This window comes from Dreissena polymorpha, chromosome 2 (genome assembly GCF_020536995.1).
Source record: "Dreissena polymorpha isolate Duluth1 chromosome 2, UMN_Dpol_1.0, whole genome shotgun sequence".
NCBI classification, from domain to species: domain Eukaryota; kingdom Metazoa; phylum Mollusca; class Bivalvia; order Myida; family Dreissenidae; genus Dreissena; species Dreissena polymorpha.
The window spans coordinates 155488898-155501322 of NC_068356.1; the positions used below are offsets into that span (position 1 = coordinate 155488898).

At 39.0% G+C, this 12425-nt stretch overlaps 1 protein-coding gene across 1 annotated transcript in view; it reads left to right on the forward strand.

Annotated features, from left to right (window-relative positions):
* LOC127869552 (myosin-10-like) overlaps positions 1-11081 on the forward strand; it is a 26075-nt gene extending 14994 nt beyond the window's left edge. Inside the window, exons 10-17 of the mRNA XM_052412215.1 lie at positions 381-651; positions 1901-2049; positions 4558-4915; positions 5489-5800; positions 6935-7087; positions 8082-8499; positions 8586-8766; positions 8951-11081. Of these exons, the coding sequence (XP_052268175.1) occupies positions 381-651; positions 1901-2049; positions 4558-4915; positions 5489-5800; positions 6935-7087; positions 8082-8499; positions 8586-8766; positions 8951-8975 (1867 nt within the window). The 3' untranslated portion in view covers positions 8976-11081. The remainder of the gene's footprint in view (positions 1-380; positions 652-1900; positions 2050-4557; positions 4916-5488; positions 5801-6934; positions 7088-8081; positions 8500-8585; positions 8767-8950) is intronic.
* The last annotated feature ends 1344 nt before the right edge of the window (positions 11082-12425 follow it).

Sequence of the window (12425 nt, forward strand, 5' to 3'; positions counted from 1 at the left end):
TAGGCCCAGTTTCCCCAGAGGCGGCTCATACTGTTATTTAGGTTATGAAAACCCATATGTAAACTTAACATGCAGAGGTATCACATTAAATATTCATGTAAAACAATTTTGGGAGTGTATAACCTTTTCGTAATTGATGGTAACATTGAACAAATGTTCAATTCACCACCTAAACCCATTTTTAATTTGTTCAGTTTGCACGGGCTATTTAGGGAACACTCGTTCTGCCTTTACTGTATTTTCGTTCCTTTAAAGAAAAATTCCATAAGAGTGGAAAGTTTTGTTCCTGATTAGCCTGTACAGATTGCAAAGGCCAAATTGTGATGACCTTTTACACACATGCATAAAGCCCTGCTCAAATGATCACTGCTATACTACAGACTTGAGGAGGAAGAGTCGGGCCGTCAGAAGCTTCAGCTGGAGAAGGTGACGGTGGACGCAAAGATTAAGAAACTGATGGAAGATGTGGCTATTCAGGATGACTCCAACCAGAAACTGACCAAGGAGAAGCGCAGTCTAGAGGAGAGGCTGGCGGAGGTGAGCTCCTCTCTGGTCAAAGAGGAGGAGAAAGCAAAGCAGCTAGGCAAGCTTAAGACCAAGTACGAGGCCATCATAGCCGACCTCGAGGACCGCCTACGCAAGGAACAGCAGGTGGGTTGTGGGCGTCCACATTATCATTTTAGTATTTCAGCAGCATTCTAGTTAATGGGGCTTGATGCATTTGCGTAAAGTTTCGTCCTGGATAAGCGAGTTCAGTCTGCACAGGCTTATCGGGGACAACACTTTCAGCTTTGAAGGTAATTTGCGTTAAAGGAAGTCTCATATAAACGAAAATTCAGTATAGGCTGGAAAGGTGTTGGCTGAATAGAGTGTGCAGAATGCACTTGCTAATCTGGGATGACACTTAACGCACATGCATCAATCCCCATTGTCCATGAAATTCTTAAAGTTGATGTACATTATTTGAATGTGAGTTAAATAAGTATAATTATACCCCCATTACAATTGGTAATTGGGGCTATATAGGAGTCACTTTGTCTGTCGGTCTGTCCCGAACATTTCATCCGATCTTCACCAAACTTGGTCAGAAGTTGTATCTAGATGATGTGTAGGTCAAGTTTAAATATGGGTTATGCCTAGTCAAAAACTAGGTCACGGGGGTCACTTAGTGCATTTTAAACCGAAAGTTTTCCGGATCATAGCTATGTCATTTATCGTTAAATTTTAAAATGACTTGGTACATTTGTTCACCATCATGGGACGGTGTGTCATTCGAAAGAATTACGTCTATATCTCCAAGGTCAAGGTCACACTTTGAGTTCAAAGGTAAAAAATGGCCATAAATGATCTTGTCCGAGCCATAACTATGTCATTCATTGTGGGATTTTAAAATTACTCGGTACATTTGTTCACAATGAAAGGTGTGTCATGCGAAAGAATTACGTCGATTTCTCCAAGGTCAAGGACACACTTGGGTAGTTCAAAAGTCAAAAATGGCCATAAATGAGCTTGTCCAGGCCATAACTATGTCATTCATTGTGAGATTTTAAAATCACTCTGTTCATTAATTTTGTTCACAGTCATTGGACGATGTGTCATGCGAAAGAATTCAAGAGTTCAAAGGTCAAAATGGCCATAAATGATAATGGCATAATAATTATTGAAAATCGCCATAAATTAGCTTCTCTTGTTTTGTGAAGACAGCATGCAAAATATTCTGTGTCAATGCAGAATGTTGGGGTATATGTCACGTCTGTGACGAAGTTCTAATATGAAAGTTTTCCATAATATGACTTACTCTGGCTAATAGTTATACAACATTGCTATTGTGCACAAACATTAAAAAAAATACTGGGCAACACTTTACGCACATACATTAAACCCGTTTATGCATTGCCAGGCGAGACAAGAGCTGGAAAAGATCCGTCGGCGCCTGGAGTCTGAGATAGCGGACCTCAAGGAGCCGCTGAACGAGAAACGTCTGCAGGTGGAGGACCTGCAGTCACAGCTGGCCAGGAGGGAGGAGGAGATACAAGGGTCACTGCAGAGGTAGGAACTGACATCGGGTCGGGTAGGGGATACAAGGGTCACTGCAGAGGTAGGAACTGACATCAGGTCTGGTAGGAGATACAAGGGTCACTACAGAGGTAGGAACTGATATCGGGTCAGGTAGGAGATAAAGGGGGCTCTACAGAGGTAGGAACTGACATCGGGTCAGGTAGAAGGAGATACAAGGGTCACTACAAAGGTAGGAACTGACATCGGGCCGGGTAGGAGATACAAGGGTCACTACAGAGGTAGGAACTGACATCGGGCCGGGTAGGAGGAGATACAAGGGTCACTGCAGTGGTAGGAACTGACATTGGGTCTGTCGGGTAGGAGATACAAGGGTCACTATAGAGGTAGGAACTGAAATCTGGCAGGGTAGGAGATACAAGGGTCACTACAGAAGTAGGAACTGACATCGGGCCACATAGGAGATACAAAGGTCACTGCAGAGGTAAGCACTGACATCAGGTCAGGTAGGAGATACAAGGGTCACTGCAGAGGTAGGACCTGACATCGGGTCAGGTAGGAGATACAAGGGTCATTAAAGAGGTAGGAACTGACATCGGGCCGGGTAGGAGGAGATACAAGGGTCACTACAGAGATAGGAACTGACATCAGGCTGTGTAGGAGATACAAGGGTCACTGCAGAGGTAGGACCTGACATCGGGCCGGGTAGGAGATACAAGGGTCACTGCAGAGGTAGGAACTGACATCGGGTCAGGTAGGAGATACAAGGGTCATTACAGAGGTAGGAACTGACATCGGGCCGGGTAGGAGGAGATACAAGGGTCACTGAAGAGGTAGGAACTGACATCGGGTCAGGTAGGAGATACAATGGTCACTGCAGAGGTAGGAACTGACATCGGGTCAGGTAGGAGATACAATGGTCTCTACAGAAGTAGGAACTGACATCGGGCCGGGTAGGAAGAGATACAAGGGTCACTGCAGAGGTAGGAACTGACATCGGGCCGGGTAGGAGGAGATACAAGGGTCACTACAGAGGTAGGAACTGACATCGGGTCAGGTAGGAGATAAAGGGGGCTCTACAGAGGTAGGAACTGACATCGGGTCAGATAGGAGGAGATACAAGGGTCACTACAGAGGTAGGAACTGACATCGGGCTGGGTAGGAGGAGATACAAGGGTCACTACAGAGATAGGAACTGACATCGGGTCAGGTAGGAGATACAAGGGTCACTACAGAGGTAGGAACTGACATCGGGCTGGGAAGGAGGAGATACAAGGGTCACTACAGAGGTAGGAACTGACATCGGGCCGGGTAGGAGTTACAGGGGCCTCTTTAGAGGTAGGACCTGACATCGGGCCGGGTAGGAGATACAAGGGTCACTTCAGAGGTAGGAACTGACATCGGGCTGGTTAGGAGATACAAGGGTCACTACAGAGGTAGGAACTGACATTGGGCCGGGTAGGAGATACAAGGGTCACTACAGAGGTAGGAACTGACATCGGGCCGGGAAAGAGTTACAGGGGGCTCTTTAGAGGTAGGAACTGACATCGGGCCGGGTAGGAGATACAAAGGTCACTACAGAGGTAGGAACTGACATCGGGCCGGGCAGGAGATTCAAGGGTCACTACAGAGGTAGGAACTGACATATTGCCGGGTAGGAGATTCAAGGGTCACCACAGAGGTAGGAACATACATCGGGCCACGTAGGAGATACAAGGGTCACTACAGAGGTAGGAACTGACATCGGGTCAGGTTGGAGATAAAGGGGGCTCTACAGAGGTAGGAACTGACATCGGGTCAGGTAGGAGGAGATACAATGGTCAATACAGAGGTAGGAACTTACATCGGGTCAGGAAGAAAGAGATAAAGGGGGCTCTACAGAGGTAGGAACTGACATCGGGTCAGGTAGGAGGAGATTCAAGGGTCACTACAGAGGTAGGAACTGACATCAGGTCGGGTAGGAGATACAAGGGGCACAACAGAGGTAGGAACTGGCTTCAGGTTGGGTAGGAGATCATGGGGCCCTACAGAGGGAGGAACTGACATCGGGTCAGGTAGGAGATAAAGGGGGCTCTTTAGAGTTAGGAACTGACATGGGAAGGATATAGGGGGCCCTACAGAGGTAGGCCTTCACACAGAGGAGGGGGATTATATGACATGTAGTCAGAGGTTTCACTTTATGTAATATATCGGTGGAGGGGGAGTTCATCAAGCTCTTCGAACCTTTGTGCATAACGGTCATTACAAAAATCAACTGTTTGGTAGAACTTTAATCAAACCTGGGTGCATCATTCTGAAAACGTCAGGTTTTTGATAAAGTTATCAAAGAGGGGTGATTGACAAGTTCTTAACACTTTCATGTAAGTTGCGGTCTGTATTTGTTTCACTTTATCAACTTTTTTGTTCCCAAAAAAAATCCCATAAAATAGCCCATATTGTATGTGCATATTTTTTCTCAGGGAATATTTTTATTCATCAATATCTGAACACATATTTTTTTGTCACAATGGTGTGAAGATGGATAACATGTTCTGTTTCCAGAGTGGATGAAGAATCTGTGGCCAAATTCACTGTTCAGAAACAGCTACGAGAAATGCAGAACCAGCTTCAGGAGGTTTTAGAGGACCTTGAAACAGAAAGAGACACCAGAATTAAGGCAGAAAGACAGAAGAAAGACCTCAATGAAGAGCTGGAAGCTTTGAAGACGGAACTCGAAGATTCTCTGGACACCACAGCCGCTTTCCAAGACCTGAGGGTAAAGAGAGAGGATGAGTTGAAGGACTTGAATGGGACGATAGAGAAAAACCAGAAGACTCACGAGGCCCAGGTAGCAGAAATGAGGACCAAGCACACCCAGCAGATGGAGCAGTATAATGAGGAACTGGAGAATGTTAGGAAGGTAGGTTGGTAAAAAAATAATACTGATTTTACATAATGTATAACAATGAGGAACAAGACAATTAAAAAACTTTTTTTTGGAAAATAAAATCGTATTTGGTGATTTTTTTTTGCAGAAATTAAACATCCTGGTTTTTAGGTTTCGGATGGCAGGTAACAGCAGGTCACAGCAAACAGGTGGTTTCTGGTCAATAACTAAAGATTGCATGGACTTTATCTTGATGAAACCTTTGATATAGCAAGCTTGTATGAGGTTGTAGTTTATGTCACTATGGAGATATTGCACTGCAATTTTCATGTTTTGGTAGTTAACATGAAGACTGTGCTTTTGATTGCTTTTAGAGCAAATCGGGTCAAGGTATAGGTCACTTTGCTAAACATTGAAAAGAAGCAAAATGATGGATTCCAGTAAATAAATTTAGTTTGCATTGATTAATGATGATGAAAGTAAAGACCTAGCATTGGACTGTATTTTGGGCATGTCAGCTGTGATTTATAATAGGAAAATGGCATACGCTCAAAAGGTAAAAGTTTGGATAAAGGATTGCTTCAAGTTGTTTTATTTTTCTTCTAGGCAAAAGCCCAGCTAGAGAAGACAAAAACTACTCTCGAAGCAGAGAACACAGACTTGGCCAATGATTTGAAGCAAGTCCAGATGGCCAAGCAGGAATCAGAGCGAAAACGCAAACAGGCTGAACAGACTCTTGCTGAGCTGAACATCAAATTGGCTGAGATAGATCGCGTTAAAGCTGAGCAGACAGAGAAGGCCAGTAAGGCCACAACTGAGTTGGAGACACTCACATCACAGCTGGAGGCTGCAGACACCAAGAACATACAGCTGGGCCAGAAAGTCTCCACTCTAGAGGCACAGCTTGCAGATTCTCAGGTACTTGGTATTGCATGATGTGAACATATATGATTTTGGATCAGTTATTTGGTAGAAAAAAATACAAATGAAAAAATAAATATAAATATATATAACAAGTGGACCAATTCCTCAAAGTCTTTAAAAGTGGCAGGTAAAATGCAAGCGAGTGTGTGGGATCATTGTTTTTGCATAAATGCACTAGTATCAAGTAGATGTGCAATAAGGAACCAAATTTCTGTTGATATATCAAATGCTTATCCACTTGCCAAATTATTATGCAATCAAAGTAATCAAGTTTAATTTTATGTATAATGTTTAGCTCATTCTAGGTCAGTGGGTCAAATGAAAGGAAAAGCTTGTGAACGCTCTTGAGATATTTATTGCCAAATCTTCTTGAAACTTGGTCAGAATATTTGTCCCAATGATATAACATTTAAGTTCTAAACAAAGTAATGCAGTAAAAAAAAAACACTATAGTTAACAGTGGCAAATTAACTAAACCGCTTGTGATTAGGGGCCATATTTTTTGCATCATCATCATGACAAGCTGTGAATATCTGTGCTAATGATATCTTGGCCAATGTCTAAAATGGTTCTTAAAATATCACAAAAGCTGAATAATCATTGCATTTCCTTTGGGTCTTAGGTGAGCTTCCATTTGCATTTTGCCCTCTTGTACCTAATATCTGCTTGTCCAAACCATATGTCACTAATACTCAGCAGTATATATTTTTGTGTAAAGTCTTAACCCTTTCCCGCTTAGAATCAACGTGAAAATGGCCATATGCAACCATCAGAACACCAGAACAGCCTGCAAACACTCGCAGTCGCTTCAGGTTTTATGCTGTTTGCCGCTCATTTGTATGTTAGGGTTTGAAATGAAAGCTTTACAACTTCAATCTAGTGAGAAAGGACATAAATTTACTCTGATTTTTAAGGGACTACAAACATGTTGAAATTTGTATCTAAGCGGTAAAGGGTAAACCTTCCGCTGTCTCTCTGGGAAGAGTCTTAAGGCATGTGCATGAAGTGTTGTCCCAGATGACCCTGTGCAGTCTGCATAGGCTTATCAGGGTCAACACTTTCCGCTTTTATTTAATGATTTGTTTAAAGGAAGTCACATTGGTGACATTCTCTGTGCGTGTGTTCCAGGAACTTGTTGAGGAGGAGACACGTGGCAAGCTGGCGGCCCAGAGCAAACTGCGTCAGGAGGCAGACGAGAAGGAGGCCCTGAAAGAGAGGCTGGACGAGGAAGAGGAGACTAGACATGCCCTAGAGAAACAGATCCAGGACCTGCAACAGAAGGTTCAGTGTTGTGTTGTTGTTTTTTTTGTTCGAATTTTGGCTGTTATAGGAACCCATTTCCAATTGAAAAATGTACATAATTTTTCCCAAATGGTACCTAAAAAATTCTTAATTAAAGGTTTCCAAAATGATAAATAATTCAAATAAATCTCAACTTTGAGTCCAGCACTCTAAGTTGAACCTTAGTAAATATAATATTCAAAACACTTTTTCTCAATTTGAAAGTTTTTGTTTTTATAAAAAAAACACACTGAGGTTGGCACATTGTCAGGGAGGGGGGTTATAAATGGCTGACATTTGAATGGAACTTTTAGCATTGAATTGTGTTGACGGTCATCAAATCTAGGTGCATCTGTTTACATCAATGTTAATTGGGTTGTTGTGATATTTAACCAGGTTTTCCGAAGGAAAAAACTGGTTATCAGATTGGCGAATGCGGGCGGGCTGGCTGGCTGGCTGGCTGGCTGGCGGGCTGGCGGGCGGGCGAAACAAGCTTGTCCGGGCCATAACTTTGTCGTTCATTATGAGATTTTAAAATCATTTGGCACATTTGTTAATCATCATTAGACGGTGTGTCGCGAAAAAAAAATACGTCAATATCTCCAAGGTCAAGGTCACACTTTGAGTTCAAAGGTAAAAAATAGCCATAAATGAGCTTGTCTGGGCTATAACTATGTCATTCATTATGAGATTTTAAAATCATTTGGCACATTTGTTCACCATCATGGGACGGTGTGTCGCACGAACGAATCACGTCAATATCTCCAATGTCAAGGTCGCCACGACTAAAAATAGATTTATTTTAAAACAAACTTACAAAGGGGGTTAATTTTGTTTGTTAATTTCAAAAGTTCAGTTTGAGTTGTCTCCCTTTATCAGATTTTTTTTCACAATGAAAACCTGGTTTTGTGACAATTTTGTCCCTTGTTATTATTATAAGTATTATTATATAATTATAAGTATATATTATTATTTTATAAAACGAATATTTTAGAAGAGTACACCTGGAAAGCCGTCGGCTAGCGAAGTAGGTTCCGATACAATTACACTGACGTGGGACAAACCTGCTTTGTTTAAGAAGGGAGATCATTTCCAGATATCATGCAGAGAAAACAAGGAGTCTAGATGGAAGATTTGCCATGAAAGTATTGAAATAAACAGATTTGAATTAACCAACGTAAAATCAAAATCACAGTTTATATTTCGCATTCGGGCGGTATATAATGACTACGAAAGTGATTACAGCAAAGAAAGTGATATAGTTACAACAAAGGAATCTCCAGCATCGCAACTTATAAGGTTCTCTACTCCTCTTAGCGCTCCAGATGTATTACCTATCCAGTATGCATTACCTATGATAGAAGTCGAAGGAGCAAGAAATAAAATCGGGAAAACAAGGAAATTTGAAATTGGTATGGTTAAACATAAACATTGATTTGTATTGATGTGTTGAGTAATGCGTATTGACATTTTTTGACGATTAACTTTTATTTTGCAGGGTCTCCAAGGAAAGGATATTGGGAGGAGAAGACAATTTTACTAATTGGTGAGACAGAAACTGGAAAAAGCACCCTTTTAGATGGAATGGCTAATTTCATACTTGGTGTTAATTGGAATGATGAGTTTAGATTTTCTATTGCCAACCTAGAAGATAAAAAAGGCATAAATTTGTTTATCAGGTACGCTTACTATATTTATTTATTTATTGATTTATAAACGAATATCTTAACAATTTAATATCCGGTTAGCGGGTCTTCACACATGGTATGGGTAATATAAATGAAGTAATTATACGAATTAACGTAATGATAATGCGCGTTTTAAATTGCATGTAATAAAGGATGTTAAGTGTTCTTTAAACAGGCAGTTTCGCAAACGGAATGGATAACATGTTACACGATACACCCGCAAGATGGTGGAAGAATTTCTTACACTATTAACATAATTGATACGCCAGGATTTGGAGATATACGTGGGCCTCAACGGGATGAAGAAATTGTTGAACAAATCCGAGAACTGTTCACCGTGGATCCACCAAAGGGAGTTTCGATTATTGACTCTGTATGTTTCTGTGTTAAAGCACAAGATGTTAGGTTGACTCCGAGGCAGAGCAATATATTCCAATGGATAATGTCGATGCTTGGAAAGGACATAGAAGCCAATATATGTTCGATGATTACGTTTGCAGATGGTCTTGATCCCCCGGTTAAAAATGCTTTGCAAATGTCTTATTTACCATTTGGTAAATTGTTCTCCTTCAACAATTCTGCTCTGTTTGCAAAAAATACAAAATCAGATTCACCCAGCTTGTCGCCGATCTTCTGGGACATGAGTTTACAAAGTTTTCGGATTTTTTTTAAACATTTAGAAACACTACCTTCAACAAGTTTGAAGTTGACCAGCGATGTTTTAAAAGAACGCCATGAATTGGAAGCTATTGTAAAAAATCTTCAGCCTCGGCTTGACGTTGGTCTCATGAAGATCAATTCATTGAACGCACAGATCAAAAGTTTTAAAGAAAACACATCGAGCATTGCTGCCAATAAAGAGACATCACATACATTGCTGATTCAAGAAAAATTGATAGACGAGTTAAAAGCAGATTTGAATAAAGTAGTAGAAACTGTCGATGAAATGATTGAAGCCTTTTATGCATCTAAAGCTCGTCTTAACGAAATAGCACTACGCCCTCATCCTTTAACAATGAAAGAGCACATAGATCTGCTTATTGAAAATGAGAAGATGGATAAGAATAACGGTTGGGTTGAGAGGATCGAATCATTGCATTTCTTTAGAGGGCGTGCTAATATAGAGGAAAATCTCAGTCAATTTCGTATGCAAGCAACATCGCTCGTGACCGAAAGCAACGGAACAGCGAGAAATAAGAAGAAAGATTAACAGAACATATTTGTACGTCGCTGGAATCAGATCTTAAAACATTTGTGCGATTTAGTACACACTTGTGCAATTCAAGTAAAACGAAGGAACCTTCGATATTTCTAGAATAATTTCAATACACCATTAAAGAATATGTTGAAGCCCAGTTTTAGTTTCTTGACGATCCAATGCTTAATTTGAGCTTATTGGTGTTAAGTTTTGATTAATTTGTCGATTATATCGATGATATTGCACATTTGGAACTCAAGTGGCAAATCACCCGCTGTTAATAAATAGCTGATAATTTTCTCGTTGTATTTTGAATTTACAGTATTATATCAACTCTTGAAAAAAAAACGTCGGTAATGAATGGCTTACAAATGTTTAGCTTGTCTTGTCTTGTATGCTTCGTGTAATGTCATGATTTGCAACATTAAATCGTCATGTTAAGGCATTTGTGCTTGTGCTTGAGCGTCTTTAATGGCGCCTTTAGCCAAAACTGTTCTTGTTTCCTGCGTTTATGAGGTAGACAAGAGAAACCCGTTGCAATTAATAAAAAAAAATTTTTTTTCATTGCAAACGTCGATTTAATTGCGTCTTATCTGTGCCCATAATTTACTATACGTACCTATGCAATGTTTCCAGGAATTACCTCTGAACATTTTTTTTATAAGTTACAATTTGCATGGTCGAGAAATACTCGTTGGGCTTGTATTTTTTTCATAGCTGCATATATGCTTAGTTTTGATTTGCAAATTGTGTGTGTTAGTTGTTGCTAATCTTATTGCATTGCATTTGACCAAAGAAAACACAATCAAACTTACAATCTAAACATGATTTAGTTTCTACTAACGCAGCAAACGTTTAATAATAACTTTCAGAGTGTATTTTTTTTAATCCAGATTCGATTTCAGTTATCACTTAAAGCACACGCAATAGCTTTAATAGAAAAACTAGTTTGTTTTAATATTAACTGTTATTAACTCGTTAAGATATACATCTACTCGCATTGTTAATGTTAAATTTATTGTTTGATGGCTTAACACACATTGTTAATTTCTAACGCTTACCAGTATTAATTTATTTAGCTCACCTTATTTTAATTGAGACTAAAATATTGTCATTTTGAAACATCATTTTTGAAATAAATGGTCTGAAATACGACTTTTAAATTGTCAACTTTGTTTATATTTTGTACGTGAATGTGTTCTTGTTTTCATTTAATGTTAAGAAAAAAATGTTTACTTTGACAAAAGAATATTTACGTAAATGTTTATCAAATTTCTTGGCCATGCGTGATGTTTAATTGTCCCTTAAATTTCACTAAAAAACATTTTCTGTCATGGAACACAGATTATTATACTTTGTGTTTTGATTCATAAAGGTAGGTGTTAACGTATCTGACATGAATAGCTTTCACGAAGACCGATAATAAAATTGCTTTCTCGGCTCCTAATACTGTTATATCTAATATATATCTAATATACTAAATTATGTATGAAGTTATTGTAAGATCCTGTTTATAATGAAATTGCTTTTTATGATAATAAATTCTTATAATCAGAAATAAACAATTTTCCCTATTTGTAATTATTGAAATGATGTCTGAGATGTTAAATGTGAAGTGATATATGTGCGTATGAAAGTGGCCTGTCAAACACCACAATAGTATGTTTAGGCTTACATTGGTAGTATTCCAAAATATTGATAGTTATATTTGATATTGAAGGAAAGCAAACGTTTTTATGTCTTTATATTGAAACAAACACCAATAATGTATGATGCCAGTCATCATGTGTTGAGTATGCAGTTCTTTTTCATCAATATTTAAGTCCGACTTTTTCTTGTTCTCCTGTTTTCATTTTTATAACTGTACTTTTTTCAATTGATTTAATTATTTTATTATAATACCAGGTGCATAGTGATCTCAAGTATCTATTATAGTGTATGAATGACATATTCTTTAATAATATTTTGTTTATATTCCGAACAAAAAGTCTATCGTATTGTGTTAGTATTCCAGCTTGTTGAAAATAGAATCCAAAAATCAATTAAGCAGTTATGTTTTATACCTGTACATTAAGATAATGTATTCGTTTGCAACCTAATACCCTAAGTGAATTACGCTTACAGTTAGTTTAATATGCTCATGTGGCACAAAACATACGCTATGATCTTATTTGTTATATAATGTTATTAATTAGTTGAGTTCAAATTGGCTTTGTTATTGAGCTGAAGACAGCCGTATTGGCCTGAGGCATTTCAGGTTTCTGAAAAATACCAAAATTTCTGTTCTATACAACTATTTCGCTGATTATATTCCCATGCAAAGTGCTTTGAAAATGTTTTATACACCAAAGTACCATTTAAGAGATATCTTGTTAATTTAAAACGAAAATTGAATATTGTTGCAAGAGGAAACATACAATATGTTCCATGCATTTAATTGCAGAAGAATAAT